This window comes from Pieris brassicae, chromosome 4, assembly GCF_905147105.1.
Source record: "Pieris brassicae chromosome 4, ilPieBrab1.1, whole genome shotgun sequence".
In the NCBI taxonomy this organism is placed as follows: Eukaryota; Metazoa; Arthropoda; class Insecta; order Lepidoptera; family Pieridae; genus Pieris; species Pieris brassicae.
In genome coordinates this window covers 5,481,070-5,506,843 of record NC_059668.1, presented here as the reverse complement: position 1 = coordinate 5,506,843, position 25,774 = coordinate 5,481,070, and the positions used below count along the sequence as shown (strand labels likewise).

The 25,774-nt window shown below is 33.8% G+C and overlaps 2 protein-coding genes across 5 annotated transcripts; one reads left to right on the top strand and one right to left on the bottom strand.

Moving 5' to 3' along the window:
• Positions 1–2,704: 2,704 nt before the first annotated feature.
• Positions 2,705–5,902, bottom strand: LOC123708997 (coiled-coil domain-containing protein 137). Its single transcript, XM_045660070.1, has 6 exons — positions 5,678–5,902; positions 5,459–5,595; positions 5,113–5,252; positions 4,341–4,502; positions 3,584–3,709; positions 2,705–3,059 (listed from the first exon to the last, which is right to left on the bottom strand). The coding sequence occupies exons 1-6, from the start codon at positions 5,752–5,754 to the stop codon at positions 2,889–2,891; spliced, it is 813 nt and encodes a 270-aa protein (XP_045516026.1). The 5' UTR covers positions 5,755–5,902; the 3' UTR covers positions 2,705–2,888.
• A 517-nt stretch (positions 5,903–6,419) lies between these two features.
• Positions 6,420–24,905, top strand: LOC123708045 (WD repeat domain phosphoinositide-interacting protein 2). Of its 4 annotated transcripts, XM_045658506.1 has the most exons (10): positions 6,420–6,713; positions 7,783–7,944; positions 15,815–15,905; positions 16,718–16,912; positions 17,215–17,465; positions 17,939–18,151; positions 19,238–19,377; positions 20,632–20,691; positions 21,892–21,928; positions 23,231–23,368. In XM_045658506.1, exons 1-9 carry the CDS (start codon positions 6,637–6,639, stop codon positions 21,924–21,926), a joined length of 1,224 nt encoding a protein of 407 aa, XP_045514462.1. In that variant the 5' UTR covers positions 6,420–6,636; the 3' UTR covers positions 21,927–21,928; positions 23,231–23,368. The 4 variants fall into 4 exon arrangements, with proteins under 4 accessions (XP_045514462.1, XP_045514460.1, XP_045514463.1 ...); XM_045658504.1 differs by lacking the exon at positions 21,892–21,928 and having other exon boundaries at positions 23,231–24,905; XM_045658507.1 differs by lacking the exon at positions 20,632–20,691 and having other exon boundaries at positions 6,421–6,713.
• The last annotated feature ends 869 nt before the right edge of the window (positions 24,906–25,774 follow it).

Sequence of the window (25,774 nt, the reverse complement as noted above, 5' to 3'; positions counted from 1 at the left end):
CGCGTTAGGTCTTGAGCCTCGTATTTCACCTCACTCCAAGTCTTTTCGGCTCTCTTCGCCTCATCTGCAACTGTAGGACGCCAGATTTTCTTGGGACTTCCACATAATGGCGATGCGCGACAATAACTGTCTTAAAAACGAATACCGAATGTTGTATTCTGTCTCGACGTCGGATGATGAAACTCAGTGTTACGTTGGAGCAGGTATTACGTTCCGATATATCCGAATATTTTAAGCTTGATTCGACGCGTCAACATCCCAACTCTTTTCTGCAGCGCTTGTTCTGATGTGTGCGATGGATAATCCTATAGAGAACAACCAGGAAAAGTAGTGGCGAAAATAAACAGCCTTGTCAAACGCCCGCGTGCACTTGAAAATCGTCTGAGGCCACCATGAGTCACTCTACAAGAATAGTTCCTGTAGCTGGCTAGGTTGATTATCTTTGGCGAGACACCAATGTTTGAGAGTCGCGACCATATGCTCCATCTTAGCATATCGAAAGCTTTTTCAAAGTTGACAAAAGTAAGTTAAATCTCCCTCTGCCATTCAGATGCCTGTTCGAGAATGATACAAAGAGTATTAATTTGGTCGCTACAAGAGCGATTAAGCCGAAAGCTAGCTTGTTCTATGCGTAGTAGAGGCTCGACGGCTCCAAACAACCTGTCCAAGTTAATCTTGCAGACCATCTTGGAAGGGGTCCACAGCAAGATGATACCTCTCCAATTGCTGCATTGGCAAGATCACTTTTTTGTACACAGTTATAAGAAATTACAGTTCCCCCTGTTACAGTTCTTTGGAAGCTCCAGATTTTGTCAATCAAAGGTGCTAACCATGTTAACGGTGGTAACCAAGTCCGCTTTTAAAGTTTCTAAAGTTTTTAAGGCAAGACCTTTTCCTTTACCTGTCATGAGATCCATGACAGCTCTCGCTACTTCATCACGTGTGGGTGATTCAACATTGATGACAAGTAGTCTGTGTCTTGCAGACCACCAAACGTGGGCAATGCTGCAGGATGAAAGGTTACCCTAAGTGCTCATGCCAGCGTCGTTGTTGCCCATCTAAAATTACGATAAGCTAACCGTCTTTTGATTTTAGGGGCTCAGCTTACACTATCAACTAGCAGTCAAGAAGCAGTTACAAACATCAAGCCTAAACTTCCTCGTGGTTTCAGGACCCCTCTTCCAGCCTTACCTGGAGCACCAGCTGTTGGCGCAGCAGCAACCTTGAGGTGTATTTCGGCAACAACCAGATGATGGTCGGTGTCGATATCAGCGCCTCTTCGGTTCTTGTTATATTGTAATAGGTAATTTAATTATTTCACCAAATACCACATAATAGTTATAATATTATTGTTTTATACACAATGAAATACTTATTGTATTATAACCATGACACATTGTTCTTATCACAATAGATAACTTCCGGGTTATAAAGGTTTAAATTATAGCAGTTATAAATAAACGTTATATTATATTGTTCTGTCGGACATCTGAAATAATCTGATAACTTCTGAAATCTTCAAGTATAACTAATAATCAAGTATTTTACCTGTGAATAAATTATCGTGGAAACAAAATAATGCAAAAATGGAGGTTTATGACGTAAAAGCCTAAGGACTTTTACGCTAATTGAAGATGGGGTATATTTCTGCTTCTCTTTACAGACCATTTTGTAATACCTGTGCTTTCTAGCTATATTTTCCCAATATATTTAGAACGTAAGGTGTAAACCGACAAATCAAGTGCATGACCAACTGGTCCAAGGCGATAGAAGTATATAAAATATATAATCGTTTCCAAAAATTATAATAATATATTACATTAAACTTTTTATTTATGCTCATTTCAACTCTCTTGCAATAGAAATTATATTTAGCAAGTATATGTGATAGGGAAAAAGAAAATCGAATAGTAATACGTTATTTATAAAAGAACTATATTTATTATCTATATAAATATATATATATATATATATATTTATGTCAGAATTTAAAACTTAATAGTTGAACTAACGTACAATTATCAATTGTACTAATTAACATTTAGTACAATCGATAACAAAAAGTAATTGTATTTAATCAACTTTTATTAGAAACTTCAAAGCAAAAACAACCTCATTATATCTCTTCTCTTAACATTTCAACTATCGACCTAAGAAATTCCTATTGATTAATACCAATCAATGCAATCGACAAATTTCGTAATAATGCAACGTTGTGTTCTGTATTCATGATTTAAAAAATATATATATATAAAACTATCTAGACTTAACTGTACTATGTAATTTTATTTAATTAATAAAACTACGTTATTAATAAGAATCAATTTCGAATTAGAACTTTGTTATGACTGAAATAAGAACTTCCTTAAATACGTAATTTACATACGCGTATAGAAATTGCATAAATTTGCTAATTGACCAATAGTAGGCGCGAAATCCTAAATTAACGCATACGCGGTGATGTTTTGCCGCCATTCTACGCTTTTTTGTACTTTAACATAATGAATTTCGTAGTAAATTCTGGTAATAGCAAATTTGCAAAACTTTGTTCAATATTCGAGATGTAATTTTCTAAATTGCTATCAAGACAAATTTTGTCAGGTAGTCTTCGTCCTCCGATGCGATTTCAATTAGCGCCTTATTTAAAACAGACGTTTGTTTTTTCTTGCAAACATAGTAATACGAATATAATATAACAATGAGATACTATTCGGCCAATGTTTTATTATCCGTTCTTATACAGTTGCATACAATTCTATTAAGATAGATGTTTCACCTTGAAATGTGTTCCAAGATGAAAAGAAGACACTCATATAAGCAGAGGATGGTAGGAGAATAATAAAAGAATTTGCAGAATAAATAACTAATAAAGTATTTTGCACAATTTATCATTTTTTCTTAGTTTTAGTTTCTAGCCTCTTCTGTTTCTTGAGTTCTCTATAGGCTGCGACAACGTCAAGCCTCGCTCGTTCGCGTCGCGCTACATCTGCCGCGTTTACTATGTCATTTTTAGTGTTTCCAGATAGCATTGAGCTCAGCAAAAGCTCTTTACGACCAGGCTAGAATTAAAAAAATATACTTATTATTAGCTGACACAGCAAACATTGTTTGGATTGGATATAAATTTTATTATAAAAATTAAGGGTGAAAATTAAGCAAAATACGTATTTTTTAAAGTGTAAATTGCCCAATGATTAAAAAAATGGAGTGGACCACCCTTATCACTTAGGAGTACAAAAATAGTTTAAAACCGCAGACCTACCAAATACACACGAAAAAAATTATAAAATCAGTGAAGCCGCATTGGCAGAGTTTGGTTACAAGCACTGTAACACAGGAATATCTATAGAATTCACAGTAATCCCTCAACCACATCGTTTTTAAAGTTTATTTGCTTTTTATCTTCAGTAATATGGGCCAGTTTTTCCCTTAATATTTCTGTTTAGATGCTGCTTCAAATTATGAATTCGGGAAACTAGCCAGTGTGTTCATTATATTTAAATAAACATATTAAATTTACAAAGAAGAAGAGAAGTTGACTTTTGACGTTTGACTGATTTATTATATGTTCATCTATAGTTACTCTAGGTGCTCCCACTGATGTACTATCTTGTCCTCTCATCTTGGGCCGTACAGTGAGATTGGGTGGAGCATGTGTTATGTCACCAAATTCCACATGTTCATAAACCACTTCTTTTATCTCTTCTTCCTGTATAAAAAGGTCTTATAATGAAAATAAGCTGGATTGAATATTTAAGAGGGTAAGTATTGGCAGTGTAAATAACCCATCTGGACTTATTATTTATGCCCACATTGCACTATGTTGTTTTCAAGTTATGTTTATTTAGTATAATAGTATCATTGCATGGGGACATAATATATAATGTCATCTAGAACATAATTTATAACAAAAAACAAATCTCGCAAAGCAGTTCTAAAGTAAAAAGCTGTAATTGACCCAATCCCTACTTAAGGTAAATTCTGTCTTGAGTTATTACGAAATTAGCTAAACTAACAACATTTTATAGTGACCCTATCAAAATACAAATCATGATTGATTAGTTATTTAAGTTAGGCTTAAACTACCGGTTCACACATAATAAAATTAACATTTACTGTGTTTACACAATCCCTGCATGGTAACAGAAAATCAGGCTTCTAATTTTATCCACAACATAGTTATAGGGCATAGAATATGGCCTGAGGTGTTTTGAGAAAAAGATATATAGTATGGCTGTGTCCTGCTTTTTCGCTGGTGGGTACACTGCTGTGCCCCATATTATGTTAAATTATCCATCAAAGATTGGTTTAGATATAAAAACTTTAAAAAATTGACTCACAGCAGCAGCTTTTTCTTTCTTCGCCTTTTTTTTTAAAGCAAATTTCTGAGTGCGTGTCAATTTTGGTTCTTCATCATTCTGTTTGCCCTTTTTTTTCCGCCTTCGTCGTTCACGTTGATCGAACATTCGTTCACCTTTTACATCTTCATGTTCTAAGTCTTGCTATAATAATACAATCACAACTTAATATAAATAGAGTACCTTAATAGTTTTATCAAAGTAATGCATAATTTGTTTACAAAATATTATTATACGAATTTTTAAGTCATGACAAAAATATTAAAACAATGATAATATATATTTATGAAAGAACAGTGTTGGCCTAGTGGCTTCAGCGTGCGACTCTCATCCCTGAGGTGGTAGGTTCGATCCCCGGCTGTGCACCAAGGGATTTTCTTACTATGTATGTATTTAACATTAGATCAAACGGTAAAGGAAAACATTGTGAGGAAACCGGCTTGCCTTAGACCCAAAAGATGGTGTGTGTCAGGCACAGAACGCTGATCACCTACTTGCCTATTCAATTCACAAACAATCATGAAACAGATACAGAAATCTGAGGCCCAGACCTAAAAAGGTTGTAGCGCCATTGATTATTATTATTATATTTATGAAAGAACCTTTATATCTCTTCTAAAGGAAACTAAAATCTACCTAACTAATCTATTTTTAACACAACTGCTAAATCAAAACTGGTTTATATGTTTTATATGGTTAATCAACAAGTATCTTTGCATATAGTAATACCAGTTGCTTTATTGTTAAAACTTACTGGATACTCCTCTTCATCGATGGGATCATGAAGGGCTCGTATTGCACTGTTTATTCTTAATGAAAAGCCCCTTCCAGACTCTCCAGGTAACTTTTTTAACTGGGTAATGGGATTAACACCTACACCTTTTTGGATACTTTCTGAAATATTGGAGAAATATTTATAATACCTTAATTATTTTGCTATCTACTTCATTTAGTATCTGAATAAGTTAGTTATTCCTTGAAGATATAATTCAAGTCATATTGTTTAAACTAATTAGAAATAATTGTTACGCATTTTGGTTAGAACTTGACATATAGAGGGAAACCAAAAACCACCAAAACTTAGGTGGATTTAAACTAACCTTTACTAGGTAAACTTAGTTTCTTCTTCTTTTTTGTAACTTTCCCATTATCTTGAAATGCAAATAGTCGAGATAACGACCGCGGAACTGGTTGCTCATCAGGATCGATGGGTGGTGCATTTATTTTGTCTTTTAAGCTGAAAAAATAATTTAAATTATTAACGGAACGGCAGATACTTAGAATAAATATTGATAGGAAATTTGTATCATAATTAAAACCTTTGCATTCGCCGAGCATGCTGAACTAGAGGATCTTTTACACCACGATGTTTCTTAGCGGGTATTTTTCGGCCCATTTTTAGCAATAAAACTTAAGTTTGAATCAAGCACCTAGATATATTAACTCTATGTTAACACAAAAATTGTTTAAATTAACAACTTTTAAAATTTGAACAGCAATTCGGCAATAACAAAAACCACATGTTGTGTTACCACCAAGTGACGTTAATGACAATTAACAAGTCTTTTGCGACTACTGAATTCAGTTTTTTCATGTGGAGAACATTCCGATAAATAATGCCTATAAATATAATTATATTTATAGCCATTATTTATCCTCTAAATATATCCCTCTACTCTCTAACACTTTTCTTTTTCTTAATTTTTGATTCAAAATATGTATATGTTATGTATAAGGGTGGCAATACAATGTTTTTAAATTCTTGCCATATTAAAAACAATCCGTCAATTTTAGGAAATTTTTCATAATAATCGGTGGGGCCGCTTTTATCAAGAATGTTTTCCGTATGCAAGTTATATATCTTACAACATTAAAAAGCTAATGACTTCATAGTTTTATTAACTAGAAGTCAAAACTATTTAAAGTGCTTAAGAGTATTTTTCTACATGAGCAATCACTTAAATTTTGTTAAACTTTGGGAAAAAAAACTTTAAGTTTGTGGTAACATTGCAAATAATTTTTTTATTGGCAAATGGCGACGGGTGATCTGTGATTGGCAATTCGTAGTCATTAGTTTTGCAGTGTGAGGGAGGGGGCTTGTTTTTAGCAGTCAACAAGGTCGTTCTTTGTGTCAAAAATTGAGCTTGTGACGAATATTCAAGTTTTTATTATTTACATCTGGTGTTTGACTGTTTGTGCGTGGTAACAAAGGTCGTAGTGCGCGTATGACTGTAAACGTAATTAGTTTTTAGAGAAAATTGTAGCTACGGACGTTCCAATGAGTTTGGGAGGAGGTAACAGCTCAGAGGGACCAAATGCAGGTGGAATATTTGTACAATTTAACCAAGATTGCACGTAAGTATTCTATATTTCTATTACATAAAATATGATAAAGAGATCGAGAAATATAAGGAAAAAGTTGCTTATAAAGAACGTTGTTATTATAAATAGATAAATGTGTATTTATGATACAATAATGAACGTCAAGGCTGCTCTCGGGTTTGGTAGTTGCTAAACCGCGAAAGGGTCACGTTAACGATGGTTTAGTTAAAAACGCAGTTAACCAGGCTTGGCGATGATGCAATATGTCATTGCCAATGTTTTCGTAACTATATAGAACTCATAATAAACAATGAATACGATTTTCGTGAGCGTCTTCGACATATTCACAACCTTGTCTATGTGACCTCTGTTATATCGCTATTGTTAGTTTGCATTCTAAACAGCTGACATTTGTTATGGTGTGGGCTTTTCCTTATTCAACAGGACTGATGCTCTAAAGAACTTATCTGGATGTTATCTAGATGAGATAATACTGTTATGATTTCATTAAAATGCACTTAAGCTTTATGTATATAAAATTGCTTTTAGGGGTGTTGCTTGTTAGTTAGAATGTGGTATTTTCTCTTTTGGTTTTTTTATTTTGTTAAACAAAGGATATGGCATATAAATTCTTAGGGTAATTCTTACCTGCACTTTTTTTATTCTGTGTGAGGGCTTTTGTGGCAGGACTAGTCTATTGTGTTTTATATTGATTATTTGGGCCATTTCATTTCCCTTTTTTTATAGATTGGCATTGTGGTATTTTTTTGAAAATTATGATTTTCAAACAATATTACTGTTATAATGTAACTATGGACTAATAAATAAATAAATTTGTGTATCCGCTCATTGTTTTATTTAAACTATGTTAAAAGTGATAATAATAAATAAATCATTAAGTAATACAAATTAGATAAAGTGTCCGAATATTTGTCTCAACTTTCTCTTTTTAGTTTAGTGAAGTCCTTATTAATACTGCTACTAAGGCTTCAGTTAATAATTTATTAAATGAATCAGTATTATATAAACTAAGTAACAAAAGCTTAGCTTAGTAACATAAGCTATGTATCATTTTATTATCATTTAATGTTTTTACTTTCAGATCACTAGTAGCAGGCAGCAGTAGTGGATATCACTTATTTTCATTAACTCCTGATGATGGCATTGAAGAGATTTATGGGAGCCGCTCTGGACAGGAAACATGTCTGGTTGACAGACTGTTCAGCAGTTCCCTGGTCGCTATTGTCACAGTATCTGCTCCAAGGTAATTATCCAATGTTTATGTTTTAGTGCTAAACTTAACTGAACACCTGTTATGCAATAAATGTATATATTATATACAAGTTATAAAAGTAAATGTTATACATATATTTATATCAATGTTTTATCAACCAAAATATTACTAAACACATCTAAAATATTTATAATATGCGGCACATAATCACTTTTAATTCTCAATTATCTTAATTGTATTAGTTCTTAAATGGTAATTATCATGAAAAATAAATTAAGTATTTAATGAAATAACACAAATGATGATTGTAATACATATTTAATTATATTTTCTATGAAGTGTGGAATTAGTAACTATTTTATATTCAAGAGATTTGTCTAGTAGTCAGATATTATGTATTGTGGCATCAATGGTATCTTATTAAAGTATGTCTCGGGCTTAAAAAAAAAAATTAACCATATGTTGTTGTTCACATAAAATACGTTAAATATATGCTAAAATTGAAACATAATTATTCTGCAGCAATTATAAGTATACATACGTAGAACTATTATTTTTTACATTACATAAAAACTATAACAGTAAATTAAGCAAAAAATCTTAGATAATCTTACACAACATTTTGCAATGGTATTCAATCACAAAATAATAGTTTCCATACTCCATAGCAACCCTTGTGTATAACAAACTGATATTTTTACTTGAAATTAGTAATAAACTAATTTATCTAATCAATTACATAATTATACTATTATTTATTCTATTTTGTGTAATATGAAGAAATTACGCCGGCGATTTAGATACAATTTTTTTATTATCAGGAATGATATGACTTAGATTCAGGTAACAAAATATTAACTAATGACTATTAACATCCGATTTATATCCAAAATACCAATCATTATAATACGACTCGTTTCTTTTTATTAAAAGTAACGGCTGGCAAAGCATTTTGTATCTAGTGACTGCGCATGAGTTGCGTTGAGGTGCATAGAAATGAATATGAAATCTTCTACGTCTTTTTACAAATTTAAACATTAGTTTTTACATTATGTAAAACTAATTAAAATATTAAGGATTATTTTTAATTTGAACAGCTGTGAAATATAGATATATAACTGCGAGAATTCTCTAGAATATTATTATTAAAATATCGAAAGCGTCTATTATGACGTATGATCTTGTTTTACGCTTACATGAAGAAATTTAAATGTTTCGTGTTTGGCGAGTGTTTGACATTGCGACCTTTACTACGATATAAATAGTGACTGCTGAGTGGTGACTATAGTTTTAGTTAATGTTCGGAATTGTAAGATACAGATGACGGTAAATACATATAACGCTTTGCAAATATAGCATCGAACCGAAATGTGGTCTCTTATTTATTATTGAAATGTCATTTTACGTTTTATATGAGGTTTATCTTTAAGAGATAGATTGACATACTGCGATTTCTTATCAAAGTTTTCCAGTACTTACAAAGTATATTATTAGACAATAATATAGTATGAAGTCCTATGCCTCCCCAGTGAGGAGGATAAGCAATTTTAACCGTTTCATTGATGTTTAAGTCAAGTAGATCATCTACCAACGTTTCTTATAACTGGTTTTTTTTTGCTGAATCGAACCCAAAATCACTGATTTCGTCATGTCAGTTAACCAATAAAGCAGAGGCGATAAGGAACCCATTAGTGTAACGTATACGTTTAAACATTTGCGGTAATTAAAATAATTTTAATAACGTCAATATTGTGGCCATATTGACTTCTTTTAAATAACTATATTTTAGCGCTCTCAGGAGAAATGATGATGTAATAATGTGATAAAATCTATCATATGTTAAAACTTTAGATTTTTATTATAAATAAAGTGTAAACTCTATGTAATTCCCCTCAATTTAACGACGGACATCCTAGAGGGTCGAAATCAATTGGCTTTCATCATCATTTCATCAGTCGATATAGGGAATTTTGTTAAATTTTAAAGTAATTATCGATCTTATTAGAAATAGGCAGTTTATACAACCTGGGGTTTATTTTTGTTTGCCTCGGGTTGAATGACTTTAGAGTGTGGACGACGTAGGCGATTAGTCTCTGAGTGTAGCCCAGACCCGCGTCCGTGGTGTGGGGGCTACATCAGTATGTAGCATCCTCACACACACACATAGAGAGAATGCGATTATACTAAGTAGTTATACTAAGTATAACGTACGAACTAAGTTCATAACTACGTTATATACGATACGTTAGTTCATACAGTAAGCACTGGGGGGATTTTCATGAACAGCCGATTTGACAAATGCAGTTTTATAAATGTCACATCATTTCCTAATAACAATTCTCAACAACGTTCTAACAAAAGTCCGTTTCTCCAGTGACGCTACAAGCCCTCATGAGTCATGGCTTCTTTTGTCTCGCAGAGGTCTACTCGCCACAATCTTCGGTCTGCTTGTTTAACCTTGTGAACGTTTCCATCTCGATTCCTATGTACTTTTCTAACCTTATTTTAGTTTGCCTCTGTTATTTTGTACTGCAATCAACCGGCACTTCAGCGGCCTTGAAACTCGGCACTCATTAAAGCCCCTGCTTTTAAGATTTTCGGAATCTAATTCCGTACATGGTAGGAGCCAGAATCCTGGAGTAAAAACATCGGAACACTTAATTTGAAGCTGCAAAGTAAACAATGCTCGAACTTGACCGAGACATTCACCTGCCCTAAACAAACGTACCGTACAATCATAATCGTCTTATCATTACAGCTCCTTAATATCATGCGAAATTCAAGAAAAATATGATAGATTAAACTATATTACGCGCAATTGTGACGTATTGAAATGTTTGTTTTCATATTATTTTATTAGTAATGTTAAAAGTTTGTTGTTTATCGATTAGGCTATTGCGTATTTAAAATAGTGTTTCAGGAAGCCTAAGCTTGATAAGAGTATATACGTCTTTGTATGTACCAATATAAAAATCTTGATACCTATTCAAGAAATAATTGTTTCTATAACGAAAAGAACGAAAAGACTCTCTAAGAGCAACTCTTAATGGAAACAGTCTATTAGTTTTTTAATAACAGTAATAGTAGGCAGATATATATGTTTTTAAACGTTCCACCGATGTCAATTAATCCAAGTTAAACAGCTTAAATTTAAAAATAACTGTTGAATCTTGTTAACTGTTAACATAATTTAGACATACCTAACACTATTTTATTAAAATTAAGATATAAAGTAACGCGGAAGTGTAGCTGTATGACCTTACGGATTGTGTGTGCGTAGTTTTTATTTGAGATAACGGCTTGTATTGTTACGATAATTTTACCAATTTTTATTAGAAGCGATCGGTACTAATAATCTCATAGTCTAAATATTATTGTGTATTAAGGTTTACCTTTTAATGAAAATGAAAAGGGTTTTAATTCAATGTTACGCATACATACAGGACTATGTAGATATGTAGGCCTTTATGACCCACTAAACACCTATAGCGCCACCGTCTCGCTCGTAGATGGGCCCGGGCCAGGAGTTATAACATCCCGTCTAGCATGAAGGATTTTCGTCAAAAAATGTAACTAGAATATTGTAATAAGACGAACGTACTAGAGGCTATTTTCGATGGAATTATTTTCAAGGTTAATTATGTGCCCGTTTTTGTTTGATAAACCACTTATTAATGTTACGTCTCTTTTAATTTGCAGAGCGTATTTGGGTTATGATTTGTAACAATTAAGAAATCTAAGTGTCTACAGCGATGGACAGTGTTATTTTGAAAAGTAATTCTCATAGAACAAGTACTCATTATAAACAACCTAAATTCTGTAGTAAGGATTGCCTAACGTTTAGCTTAATGTTTGTAACTAACTCGGTCCATTAGTTAATGTTAAATTAACCACTGTATTAGGAATTTTATACGTTACATGGAATTTCATCGATTTCGAGGCACAATTGTTTTTACAGTTTGAAAAAAAGTAAAAATATTTAATTGATATTTTTTTGAGCAAATTTCAATTAGTTGTCGTTAAATTGTCTAAAACTTAAGTTATCATTAGCAGCAAAGGAAGGAATTAAAGGAAAACTACTCTATCTCTGACTAAATAATACAGTGAAATGAACAGTTAACAACTCATTCATTTATATTGGCAAGGGCAGTGATATAACGTATGTTATACGAATAACACTTAGCGTGACTACGTCCAAGGTTTTATTAAGAAAGGAATATGCACGAATATTGAGATTTGCTTTGTTTATTTTTAGTATTAACTATAAAATACATTTAATTCAACACATAAACTATCGTAGCTTTTGTCTTGGGGACAGATTTTGTTGCATATAAGCTAGTTATTTTTATTAGGAAAACAAATTTTATTTTACTACAGCTAAGTAAAAGCTAATCCACAGTAGAAGAGAAGTATTTGCTTAGTCTTCAGTGTGCAATCCCTGTGGTCGTAGACCAATAGACTTATTGTGCATCTTGCGCTCTTATCACTTGGTCGACGGTGAAAAAAAACATCGTAAGAATCGACACCACCTCCTTGCCTTTTAGATTTTTTTTTTACTACAAATAAAGAAATCTGTGGCCCAGACTGAAATGTTGTAGCGCTACTATTTTTATCCATAGTAAGACGTGTATACCGTAACCGATGGCTAATTTTTCACCTAATTGATGGAACTCCGGCTTCAGTAAACGTAAATTCTATTTTAACAGAGCGTTTTCGCAAACTGAACTGTTCCGTAATTTGATATTATCATAAGGATTTACATTCGTATAAAAATAGACGTAACTAGGTCAACAGTAAACGGATGCAAAGGAGCGGAGAGGTTATCATTTACTGGTTACGTCAAAATCGATTTGCATCCTGCAATCTGTTATTTTGCCATCATTGTCAACTGACAAGGCTTATACGTAGCAAATTAAGCCATTAATACATCAATTTAATACAATTATAAAATTGACGTAATGCACTTTGTCTAAACTGTTGCATTTAAAATTCGTATGTATTACGACCATTTTTAGCAATTGTAATGACAGTATGATAAGACTCATTAACAAATTCCACTAGGGCATAAATGAGACTATTACATTATTCACATAAGTCGACGTTTCGAGTGTTGTAAAGAAATTGTAAATGAGTAATAGGTACTCGGGTAAACTATAGACATATGTAAATAAATAATCCAGTGTTCCGCTGCAATCAGCAGATAAGGCCACGCATGTCTGTCTCATACGATATATCAAAGCCATTAATGTACCGTAACGTTTGTGATTTATTCATGTATTTACATGGACTAAATTTTATATAAAAATATTTAAAAAATAGTATAACTAAAAAATAGAAATCCTTTTGTTATACATTTTTAAATCTCAGTATATTTTAAGTTGTGTTTAGTTCTTTTTCAAATCGACCGAACCAAGACGCACGCAGACTTCAAAACAAATGTTTCAACGGTTGACGTTCATCATCTACTCGAAAACGGCTTACATTTATGTCAAAAATACATAGACCTGTTGATTTGTTGTGAGATACGGTATTGCTGATCAGTGATTAGAAATTCCAATGCGTAAAATTCAGAGTCTCAACCGACCTATTGTATTTTAAGTTTCCTTTTATATAACTCATTAAAATTTATTTTATTTGATATGAGTATAGCTTTACCCAAACGTGTGTAATCTGACGATAACTGTTGACCCGTGGTGTGGCTTGGACGTCACTACACGTGCTTCACGATACACGATAGCATTCGTCATACCCGTGTATAGCGCAGTATGTACATGCATTGTTCACGCATGTATCAGCGATTTTTATAAACAAAAATATTTTCAACTTATTTGCAATAGTCTGTTCTAAGTACCCATAGATATTCATCATCTAAGACAGCTATCCCTCCGGGTCTTTAGACCGATCATAAGCCCGTAAGCTGTATATTTCTAATCTCGATTGTCGATTAAATTTTCGAAAAAAAAACTCATCTAGACCTTAATGCGTCTTGCAAATTGCAGCGTAGGATTACATTAAGAAATATCGCTGTATGATTGCTGTCTCGTTTTAAAACAGTGATCTTAATCAAGAGACCTATTGAATCGGAAAAAAAGGTATAGGTTGTTTTCTTTTAATTTTAGGGTGGACCGGTTATCCGACGAACATTTAGCAGGGCAGTGTTGGACTATCGAATTTGTAGGATTATTGAGTACTGCCTAAGACCGGAATTTTTAACAAAAGAGTACCTTGTAATCCGACAAATTACAGATACATTGTTACGATCCTATGTGTTATATGAATGTACTCTGAAGTACAAATCATGCTTTATTATATATTTAACTAAGCAATCAGAATGATTACAATACCCTATGCTGCGAGCACAATAGTGGGGGTTCGTACAAGCTATAACTTTTTCAATCAGGCATGAGCAAAGATTGTCAAAAAATATTCAATAATAAATAATAGACGTGTCGGATTACAGAGGGTGCCGGATTACCGGGGGTCCACTGTGTTAGGGTTACAAATTAAATATCAGCCTAAAGAAATCTGCTACCTAGTACTTCTTCCTTGTAGTCTGCTTGTCTCATATATTTTTTTTTATATTATTTAAGTTATCAATAATACAATGTAAGGAGATATAAAATCATGACCATGTATAAACAGGATTAATCAGCTGTTATCGAGTTTAATTGTTTACTGAAAAATACGTAATTTCTGATAATATAGTTCGTTGACTTAGAGTCGTAAACCTTTTAATCATATGATCTTGTTAACATTCTATACAAGAATTGTTTTGACGGCGTTATTTAAATAAAATACATATTCTGTGCAATTCACGTTATATTGTGTGAATGTTGATATAATTCACAATTATTATTGTAATATCGCGTCATTTTCATATCATGTTTGTACAGATTTTCAATATAAATGTTACCTTGAGGAACGTGAGTGTCTATAAAAATATCATTTAATTTGCGTTATTATAACTATTATAGATCAGTGGTCAGTGCAATTACAAGATCGTATATCGCCTTTGTAGGCTAATTTAATGAGAAATGCTAAGTGCTCAGGCACGGCGTAACAATAGGGTGGCAGGGCTGGCAAAATGCCACGGGCCCCCGACACAAGAAGGCCCCTGCCCATAAGGCCGCGACCTCAAAATTTTTATTTCATTGTAAATGTATGCAGGTTTCCTCACGTTTCCTGCACCGAAAAGCTAGCGAAAAGATGATGAATGTATTGAGATATTATGTTCTATGGATGAATGCAATACGCATTGGGCTAGCGTGGGGACTACAAACCATTCCCTCTCGCCTAAGAGAGGAGTTATTACTGTCGCATTAGTGGGACATATACAACGTGTAATTGACTACGCTGAAAATCTCGAAGTATATTAAAATTAAACTGAGTACAACGTGACGATTTTTACTGATAGGGCCCCAACAGAAATTGCCACGGGCCCCAGATGGTATAGTTACGCTACTGTGCTCAGGAAATTTCTTACAACTATTTACATTAGTCACAAAATTCATTAGATTAATGCAAGCGAAGTCCAAGCAGTCTAAATTGGCATATAACTTCCTTTTATTGTACTCGACGCGTACTGGATGACGTGATCTTAACAATACTAATGCGAAAAATGTACCCAAAATTTTTATTATATTAAAGGTCAATGGCCAGATCAAAGACAGGTTTTAACCTTTTAATTCAAAAATCATCTTTTATACCTTCAACTTATGATATAATTCTTAAGGTTTACTTTTTGCTAAGACTGCCTTTAAGTGGAAAAGTAACGGTTTAATAAAAAAAATTAAATGACCATAAAAGATCGCATTTAATCAAGTATCACAAAGGGATGGATTTATAGTATTCAATAGCAAAACGCGTAAGTGTAATTTTTTATTTATTTTTTTCATTTCAGGAAGCTGATAGTATGCCACTACAAAAAGGGAACAGAGATTTGTAACTACAGTTACAGCAATACGATCCTGGCTGTGAAACTGAATCGCTCTGTAAGTATACCGTGTTAAAGTCCCTAACCAAATATTGCCTGGAGAAAGTATCTGTGGATCAGTAATATTAATATTACATTCAAAATTTGTAAGATCATTTGTTCTTGTTACAATTTGATTGCTGAAATCTGAACGTCGTTAAGAAAGCTTATGGATATTTGTATGCGAACTTTGTTTCGCCTTAATGTGACTTTTACTTAGCCTACCTTTTTTTCTATGCTCTCCCATAGAATTTTTTCCGTCTTTCCGGAATGAAAGACATTTTTCGAATATGTTTTTCCAATTTTCTCTCCATAAGAACCTCATAGGTTTAAGAATAAATTTAAAAAGATATTCAAATTGGTCAAACCGTCTTCGAGTTTTGAGCTTAGCAACATATTTTGCTACTACATATTATTGCTATAGTATATATATTAAAATGGAATGAGTTATAGTATAATCTTGAGGAGACAATAATATAGACACAATACTTTGTATAGAGGCAAGTTATAACGGTTACTTCTGGGCTAATAATCCCTGAACAGGTAAGGATAAAAGGAGATTTAATATGGTGTCATTAAACAATTTTATATTATTTATACATTGACGCCTTTTTCTCTAAAATGTAGTCATATACTACGGATTTTCATCTGCTACGGTCCCGACATATCTATCTCTCTGGCTACATCCACTTTCATGACATTCGCCTTACGTGCTCGTCAGTTATGTATTTTTAACATGCCCCTTCTCTAGCGAGACTAGGCCTTCCACAATAAACAATGATATAAGATGTAGTGTAGTATAGTTACATTACATTTCTTTCATGTTTTCAGAGGCTTATAGTATGCCTGGAAGAGTCCCTCCACATTCACAACATTCGGGACATGAAGATCCTTCATACGATCAGAGACACGCCACCGAACGCACGCGGTCTGTGTGCGTTGTCGCCTTGTGTTGATCACTGCTACGTGGCATATCCAGGGTCTAGCGCCGTGGGTGAGGTGCAGATATTTGACGCTGTTCATTTGGTATGTGAATCTTTATATTCTGAAAGAAAAAAAAATTGCGTTGTTTTACTTAATGAAAGTGCTTTATCAAAGAGAATCCTGGTAGTCTTCTGTTTTTATAAGACAACACATATTAACTATTTTATGTATCTAAGTAAAGTATTAAAGTACAGATTTAATAAATTTCAATATTTGTGAGTAATTATTTTGGTCTTGATAACACTTTATTTTGCTCAAATTTTTACTATACTGATTTTGATGAAAGCACTTCACATTTATTAACAATAAAGCGCGATTCTGAAACCGAATAAAAACAATTTCAGAACGCCAAGTGTGTAATCAGCGCTCACGACAGCCCTCTAGCCGCTCTGGCGTGGTCTATGTGCGGGCGGCGATTGGCCACCGCCTCCGAACGCGGGACGGTTATACGCGTATTCGCAGTTCCGGAGCGTACGCGCCTCTATGAGTTCCGACGCGGGATGAAGCGCTGCGTGTCAATCGCCTGTTTGGCCTTCAGCGCTTGTGGCGCTTATTTGGCTGCCACTTCTAATACGGAGACTGTACATGTGTTTAGGTATGTATATTGTTCAATTGGTATCTATATTGATAATTAAATTCATATTACAATATGGGATCTAAATCTAAACATGACGCTGACCAAATACACCAAAATATCATCAGTATACATTTATAATTTCTAAAATAAAATCAATAACATGCATTTTTTTAATATAAGAAAATATTACGTTAAATTTTACACACTTACACTTCAATTATATTAGAACTTAGTTATTACAAATAAGGAAGAAAAAGATCATAAAAGTGAAGACCAAAAATGTAAGAAAAATAGCAAATTTTGCTGAACGTTTTTTTCGATTTTGTATAAGTTAAACATTAATTAGTGTTATTGTATAAATATATTATAACTGAGATGAATGTTTAACTCAATTAAACCGGTAGAATAATAACTAAAAAATTTAAAATATTTTATCGAACAAGTACACAAAAGCAACAAAAAAACAACACATATTAACAAATAACTACCAGGTTACAGGAGAACGCCGAAAGAGCGGTAGAAGATAGCTCCGCAGCTGGCAATTCCCCAACAGAGCCTGGCTGGGTTGACTGGATGTCACAGACCTTGTCCGCCGGCTTGGTATATCTGCCTGCACAGGTTACGGATGTACTAAGCCAGGGACGGGCCTTTGCATCTGCCAAATTACCCAGGGCTGGGTACCGTGCTGTAGCTGCGGTCACCAAGTATGTATCACCTATCACATTCTGTTTACATTTAACGTATATCTTATGATATTATAAAGAGAGTTTTTTTTGTAATAATAGCTCATTTTGTTTGGGGTTCTAATTGTAGTCCATTACTTGAAGAGGCGGCTGTATTATAACTAACGCTACGACTGATTTAAGGCGGAAACCTATGGGCAGTTATGAATATTGTTAGAAATAAAACAAATGTGTTTAATAGATTCAAACGCTATTTTTTTTTCAAATCAAAAATGTTTATTGTGTCTCGAATACATATAATACATGAGCTGAGACAGCCCCCGTAAGTAGTCAGAGACACTTGGGTTGGGGTATTAACATAACTAGGCGTTTTAAGTGCAATTCAGCAAACCTGGTGAGACTGCCAAATTTCGCTCTTAAGCTAAGGTTTCCTAAAAAAGCGGTGCTGTTATCTAACGGCCGTAATATAGCGTTGGGTGACGTCATCCATACGTTATCTATAAATAACATCGGAGTAGATTTTCTAGAGAACGTTGAGTGTCACCATAACGTCAAATAGCGGTGCTGTCATTTGCATGACGGCCGTCATAGATAAACAGTAGTTCAATTTTTTTCGCGTGTAGCTGTGCGTGATAATTAATACAACTACACTACTTCCTAGGAAACCACAGCTTGGCCCACCGTAAAGACGGCTGTTAGTTAACGGCACCGCTTTTCTAGGAAACCATAGCTTTCGATTAATATTTTAGAACGTATTTCAATATACGACTTAAGTGGTAAATAGCATTGTACTATAGACTACAAAATGGTTATAATGTTGAACGAAGGGGTCGATCTTTGACTTGCACCAAAAATAAAAGAATACACTCTTTAAAAAAATCCTCTTCCTTGGAGAGGAATTCGCTCAGCTATTGGCTCCATCGTCACCAAATGGCATTGAAGGAGCGCCAGTTTATAGTTACAGCACGTTAACGTTAGAGAATTAGTTACAGAGCAAAATTAAGAAAGAATCTCTTGCATTAAGAAGTTGAAATGTCACCAAATCACATGGAATAACACAAAAACAATAAATTAAGTGGATATTTACTTGATTATTTTCAATTTCAGCGTATCCCGTCAAGCGCGTTTGCTTGTAGCGACCTCTGAGGGCATTCTGTACGTATACTCGTTAGACCCAACCGAAGGCGGGGAGTGTACGTTACTCCGTACGCACAGTTTGTTGGAGCCGCGAACACCCGCTAACGATGGTATGGCCTTACGTACACATACACATACGCACAACCCACAAACATTCGATATACTCCTCGAATGCAATGGATATAGGATTGACGGGCCTGAATATTTGTTTAGTTAAATGATTTTTTTTTAATACTATTTAGGATAGTTTGATTTTAAAACTAGAAATAAGAATGAAAAGACTGTTATTGTGCCTAATTAGCTAATTGATCGACTGAAATTATAATAAATAATCTATATAATATTTGCAAAGTTTTTAAAGTTTGAAGTATACATTTAGATTTATAATGGTTCCTATTAATCTATTTTTGTTGTTACATGAGACTGAATTTGACAAGACTGAATGCTTAAGTAAAGTAAACGTCAATCCTATATAGTATTATTGTTTAAGTCATGAAATATCAACGTACAGGCAAAAACTAAAATCTCATTATAAGTTATTTTGCCTGTAACATTACAATCTTGATATTGTTATTTCTAATTTTGTTTGAAATACTTGTAAAACTTATTCATTTATTAAGCTGAGACCAGAATTAGCAACTCAAATATTTCAAACAATATAATAAACCAAGATCAATCAATCAGCACTGTTTTAAACTCATTTTTTTGCTTCTTATTCATGTTAAGAAGGAACATCGCCAATATTATGCGGCCCGGTGTGTGGCTCTAGCACATTTGATAGAGTTCTAACGCCATGGCCCTACATTTGTCTCGTCATTGTCTAATATTCTTTTCGTAAACGTCCTCTCCATTCCTTCCCGTCACCGCTTGCCGAACGTCATTTTTGTTGCATATTTAGGTTCTTCGTCTCTGAATTTATGTTTTCTTTCAAAATGAATTATCATTTAAAATAACCGACTTTTATATAAGTATGTTAAAGTCCCCAAATCAAGCCATTTAATCGCACAAGATCTGTCAACAAATCTATAAAAAAAAAGTAAAATTACCAGGAACGATCACATTTGGGTATGTTAGAATTTTTGATCGCTTAAATCGAGCTATATGTTTGATATTATCTTAATAAAGGAGCTAGTTAATTAAGTAGAACATCTTGAAATACATACGTAATTCATGGAATTTTTCTTCTAATGAGGTCAGTAAATAACAAAACCATCGCTCAATGGCTAGGTCTATTTAGTCAGTAGAAGTGAAGATGTCTAAAAGAAAAGCTAAAAAGTTAAACAACGCGGGAGGGCTTATAAGTATAGGCTAGTGATCGTTGCTCGTAAGCAGTGCGTAGATGGCTGACGTATTGTTCCCCGCAGTCGCCTCGGGATGCAGTTACGCGGGCGCGCTGCGCGGACGCCTCCCGGAAGACATGACAGGTATATGACTCACCCGACATACCACATTCACCCATTACTTCCCGCCCTTGCCAAACTTCATATCCTAGCTCCAACTCATAAATGTATTTCCAAACAACTATATATTATATTCCTTATCTATGAACCTTTAAATAACCAGATGTGTCAACCACTACCAACCATAGAAGTGGATGGATCTGGATTTCCCAAGTTCTATCATACATTTCTGATCAACGATCATCCCTTTTCTCTGTAACCAACTTTACAAGTCGGTATCGTATCACCCACCCACATACGTCTAATCAATATCAAAAAGCTTTGTATAACCAATCTGCCTCTTTCCATCACCACCATGACCATCCACGAGTCCATGAAAGTTTCTCCTAACCCTCACTTTCCCGCGTCGTCGCGTTAGGTTTGCAGTCTTTCAGTCGCCAATTTCCGACCGTCTCTTTTACCGAAGTTATAAGTGCAATTTTTCAATATATTTTTTTGACTAAATACTTTCATAAGTTTAGCCAGTCAACGTATTAACGTTTGAGTTGGATTAAGAATGGTCGCTCACTAGTTCCATTTTCATATCAAGGATTTAAATACATGATACGTGAGATAGACAATGATAATTCACAAGGTCAATGTGCTTATGGCCTCGGTGAGTCTCCCAAACTAATCGTATCGAATTTCGGATTGGCCCAACCCCTGCTTTTGCTCCTTGCTTTGTTTGGTGTTTTTTTTTGAATCTGGCATTGTCTAAGCACTCGTTTGTTATATACTTCCGAGAGCTGACGACTGTTCTGTTATGTAAGTCCTAGTTAAGTTTAGATCGAAGATATAATAGAATCATCGCTCGATAGTCACGAGCTTAGGTTAAGTTTATAAATAAAAAAATATAACAAACCTACCCATCTTATTTCCCCCCCTAATTAGATTATTTTCGAGATTTTGTTTCGTGTTACTACTGTGAGTATCGAGTGATTATCACTGGCAAAACCATAGACACTGAGAATGACCTGAGTAAATACTGACTTTATAGAAATACAAATGCGATCGGCCCTAATAAAGACTTGTTACTGGAAGATAATCGCTCATACGGGTATTATTATTACACATAACGCTCGGCTCCTACTTAATGTCTATGCGTTTAGCCATAGACTATAAATTATAGAATAAGGACCATAGAACATAGAGAGTGGTTGTGTGTACGTTAGTGTGGTTTGGCAGGAGAGGTGCAGGTGCCGGCCGGTGACGACGAGTAAGGGTAAGTGACACGCCACTCTCGAGTAGATTGAAAAAGTGTACTCATTAATTCACTCCGATGTAATGTCGCCGGCAAATCTAGCCTTCTAGAAGCTTTTCGAAATCACGGGGTACATAAAAGTCCGAGCGAGCGATGTACAATAAACGCTTAAATCTTTTACATTTAAGAAAATAGTTCTGTTGTGTGCGTCGTCTGTCAGAGTGTTTTTGTGTCAGTGGGGTCAAGACTATCATACCTTTCCAAAGAATAATTTATTTAATTAAGGTTTTACTTGTTACGGCAGTAAATGCGTATTAAGACGCAAAATTACATTTTAAATATCATCATTTAAAATTGTATTTTATTCTTAGTAAAACAATGTTTATTTTTAACCGAACAAAAACTCCAAAGGCGGAGTTTTAAAATTTGACTCAAGACGAGTTCTGTTGATTTATAAAAAATTGCCATGATTTAAAAATCCAACGCTACAGGTATTTTAAGTACATAAAATAATATTAAAAAACCTAGATTTTTCGAGATCCAAGCTTTGCCATCTAATCCTGGTAACTTTTTAGTATATGTAATAATTGTTAGCATTTTGTAAGGCGATGTGAAACTATATCGACGCACTTGTTTTTTTGTTACTTTCTTTTAGGATAGGATAGATAATTTTAAAATTAAATTACTTTTGAGTTGCGTGTTTTATTTTATATGTAAGATTAATGGTGATTTTACGGCGTTATAAAATATATTTTTTTCGTAACAATGTCATTATCATCATAGTCATTTGCTTCGGCAGCTAGATTTATGCTTTTACTGGTTGAGATGGGTCGCTAAATAACAGTTATTGGTCTTAACCCCAATTATGTGTTCCTTGCGCGTAATTTTTTTCCGAACACAAAAAAATCTTTCCTAGTACCCAGTTTACTAGTAAAATTTCACAAAAAATTCAGTGTTGTTTGAAAAAACTCTTTAAATTTAAAACTAAAATAAATGTATTTAGTTTCTTTATGAATTTACTTAAGAATGTACAAATACCCATCAAACAAGATATTAATTTAATCTCCTTTCGAACTCCCACTCCTCAATTTTAATTAGTTTCTCAAAACTACTGCCACATTTTCACACAAAGCAATGTGTGTTGGTGTTGTTGGATCACAAATATTTTGCGCTTCATTCAGTAGACCTGGGCCAATTTATAACTTGTAAGTCATTCATCAACCATTAATCATCTATAAATATACATTTAGCATAATGGTCCATTACAAACAGCACGCGGTTATGGTCCTTCGAACCAGACTAACCCTTTATATGGTCTATCAGAATCGGAACGTGAGCACGAGTTAAACACAGCAATGGCCGGGTCACCACCAAGAGGCTCTTATGATATCCGCGACCCTCGACATTTCCCGCCCATGCGCGCTCCCACCGATACATCCGCTACCGAATAGGTCACTCTTGTCACTAATGTTACTGCATTACGCCATTACTAATAAAAAGTTCAACCAATGTAATAAATACCGTTTCAAAATTTTGAGAACTGGAGATAAATAATTTTAGTGGAAAATTTAATGATAATATTAAACTCGTTATTATATAATTAAAATGTTCATGTAAATTGTTATCTATACAACATTGTAAGAGGCTCAGCAATGATTCGAAATGCGGTAACATTTGTGTATTAGTATTTTAATATTATTGCAATTTGTATTTGATAATTATTAAAGCACTTTGATGTAACACTTCGTATACACTATAAGAATACATAAAATAGAACTCGGGATGCGTAAGAAAGGAAACAATTAATTACAAATCTTGAAATATTTTTTTTGTATTAATTATTTTCTTTTGTTTAATGAAGTGGTACAAAATAGAGCTATTACTACTCCGACAACTGTTTATTGTTTGTAATATCACAAACATAAGATATTTTATAAGTCTATTAGCATGAATTATCTATAGAAATCGTATATACCGATAATAAACAGTTACGAAGTATTTAGTTTTAATCAATTTGATGTTTAAATTTGCATTAGAAAAAAGAATAAAAAAAATTAACAATACCTGTATTATATTTATAATCTTCCTTTGCATATACACATGACGGGGTGTATATAGGAGACAGTGATTTTGAATTTAGCTGTAATTTGATCTGAGCTCACTTAATATCGGAGCGTTGTGTGGGCTCACTTGTATATAAATTGTAATTATATTGAGCGACATGTATATTTTTATTATTAGACTATGCGATGTGATATCGATTATGTGTACGGCTATTTGTGTTTTAGAATAGTGCTCGTAATAATTTTATAAACACCACAATTTCTGTACAAGGGGCTGGCAAAGCTACAATTTGTAATGCATAACGCTTATAAATGAAATAAAATTAATAAGCAAAGAAGGATTTTGGAAATTTCTTCGTTAACCATAGGTGGTTGAAACAATTATTTTTAGTAATTTTACTGAAACTTTTGTATCAAGCATTCGATAGGCAAAATTATTTTAATAATGCAATAGACTGTTAATTGTGTGTATGTTTGAGATTAACGTTCGCAAAAAAGTTTGAAAAATTTGTAAATAAAAATAAGCGGACTTATATCGGATATATTTTAGTTGCGTTGAGTTTTACGAATATATATTTCTTCGTGTATAAATGTTACACGTAGACAGGTTTAAAGTTTAATCTTTGGACAATTATAGTACATATTGAATAATGTATGTAAAAACGTAGCCCAAAATAGGATACATACTGTTGTTTTAGCAAAAAATAGTTGTCATCCGTTGTATTAGTCTAAGAACATTTCGTAATTACAAACACTCTGGGTCTAAATCTAAATTTCGTAGCCATTACAGTAAAGCAGATCTTTGTTTTGTTGTTCAAGACCATAAACCGACGGCTCTCTGTTAATTCTTGTGGCTTTTGAGCGCTGTAAATGTCCCTGTTGCTGCTTAGATACAAAATTGTACATATTAAATAAATATTTTTACAAAACACCAATTTAGTTGTTTTATTTTTATCTGGCAACAAAGGCATTTTGTAATAATGAAGCGGGTTTGACCTCTCGTGCATGCGTAGTAGAATGCGACTTATCTCTGAGGTCGTAGTTTCGATCCCCGGTTGTGCTCCAATGGACCTATATGCGCATCTAACACGCTCGTACGGCAAGTCTCAAATTTAAGAAATACTTGTCTATGAAATAAAAATTATCAATGAAACATACAATCCGAGGCCAAGACCTAGGATTATTAGTGTCGTAGCACCAAATCAAACCTGTTTAAAATTATTTGGTTCTGAATAAGGCACACAAATCTCGCTCGGTCCATGGTCTGGTGGCCATATTTTAACTTTTAATGTATCAAAGTCGCGTCGTCCATGCGTCGGGTTGACTCTCCCTAAAATATGGCGAAGGGGCCGATGGCTGGCCATGCGTGATACTCGTGAACGGGTGCTACTTGTGGTGACTGGTCGTACTTGAATTCGTGTATGCGGTGATGTTAGGTATTTCGACTTTATATTTGCGTGTTGTTCCCACGAGAATATAAGTGCGTGCTCCTATTTCATCCTCTATCATGTCTCCTGCTGATAGAGGATCTTTGACAATCTGAGACAAATCTTTGTTTTTAATTTTGTTTTATTAGTATTTAATACTTAAGATGACATGTGGAACATGGTGAGCAGCTCCTTACAAACGTCGTGTAATACAAAAAAAACTTGGCGATTAAAAAGAGTGGCGGAGAGTTTATTGCCAGTTCTTCTCTTCCGTTCTACGCCCTTGATTTGAGAACTGGCAGTAAGTGTAAAATTAGAAACATACAATGTATATTTCTTTTTTTTGACGTTCATAATTGTACATTGTGTTACCTATA

Coding starts and splice junctions, on each gene's coding strand:
- LOC123708045 (XM_045658504.1), top strand. CDS start 6,637: ATGAGTTTGGGAGGAGGTAACAGCTCAGAGGGACCAAATGCAGGTGGA. Junction 16,913..17,214: donor TATTTGACGCTGTTCATTTG/GTATGTGAATCT, acceptor AAACAATTTCAG/AACGCCAAGTGTGTAATCAG. Junction 19,378..20,631: donor GCGAACACCCGCTAACGATG/GTATGGCCTTAC, acceptor TGTTCCCCGCAG/TCGCCTCGGGATGCAGTTAC.
- LOC123708997 (XM_045660070.1), bottom strand. CDS start 5,754: ATGGGCCGAAAAATACCCGCTAAGAAACATCGTGGTGTAAAAGATCCT. Junction 4,503..5,112: donor TCGATGAAGAGGAGTATCCA/GTAAGTTTTAAC, acceptor GTATTATTATAG/CAAGACTTAGAACATGAAGA. Junction 3,060..3,583: donor CATCAGTGGGAGCACCTAGA/GTAACTATAGAT, acceptor TTTTAATTCTAG/CCTGGTCGTAAAGAGCTTTT.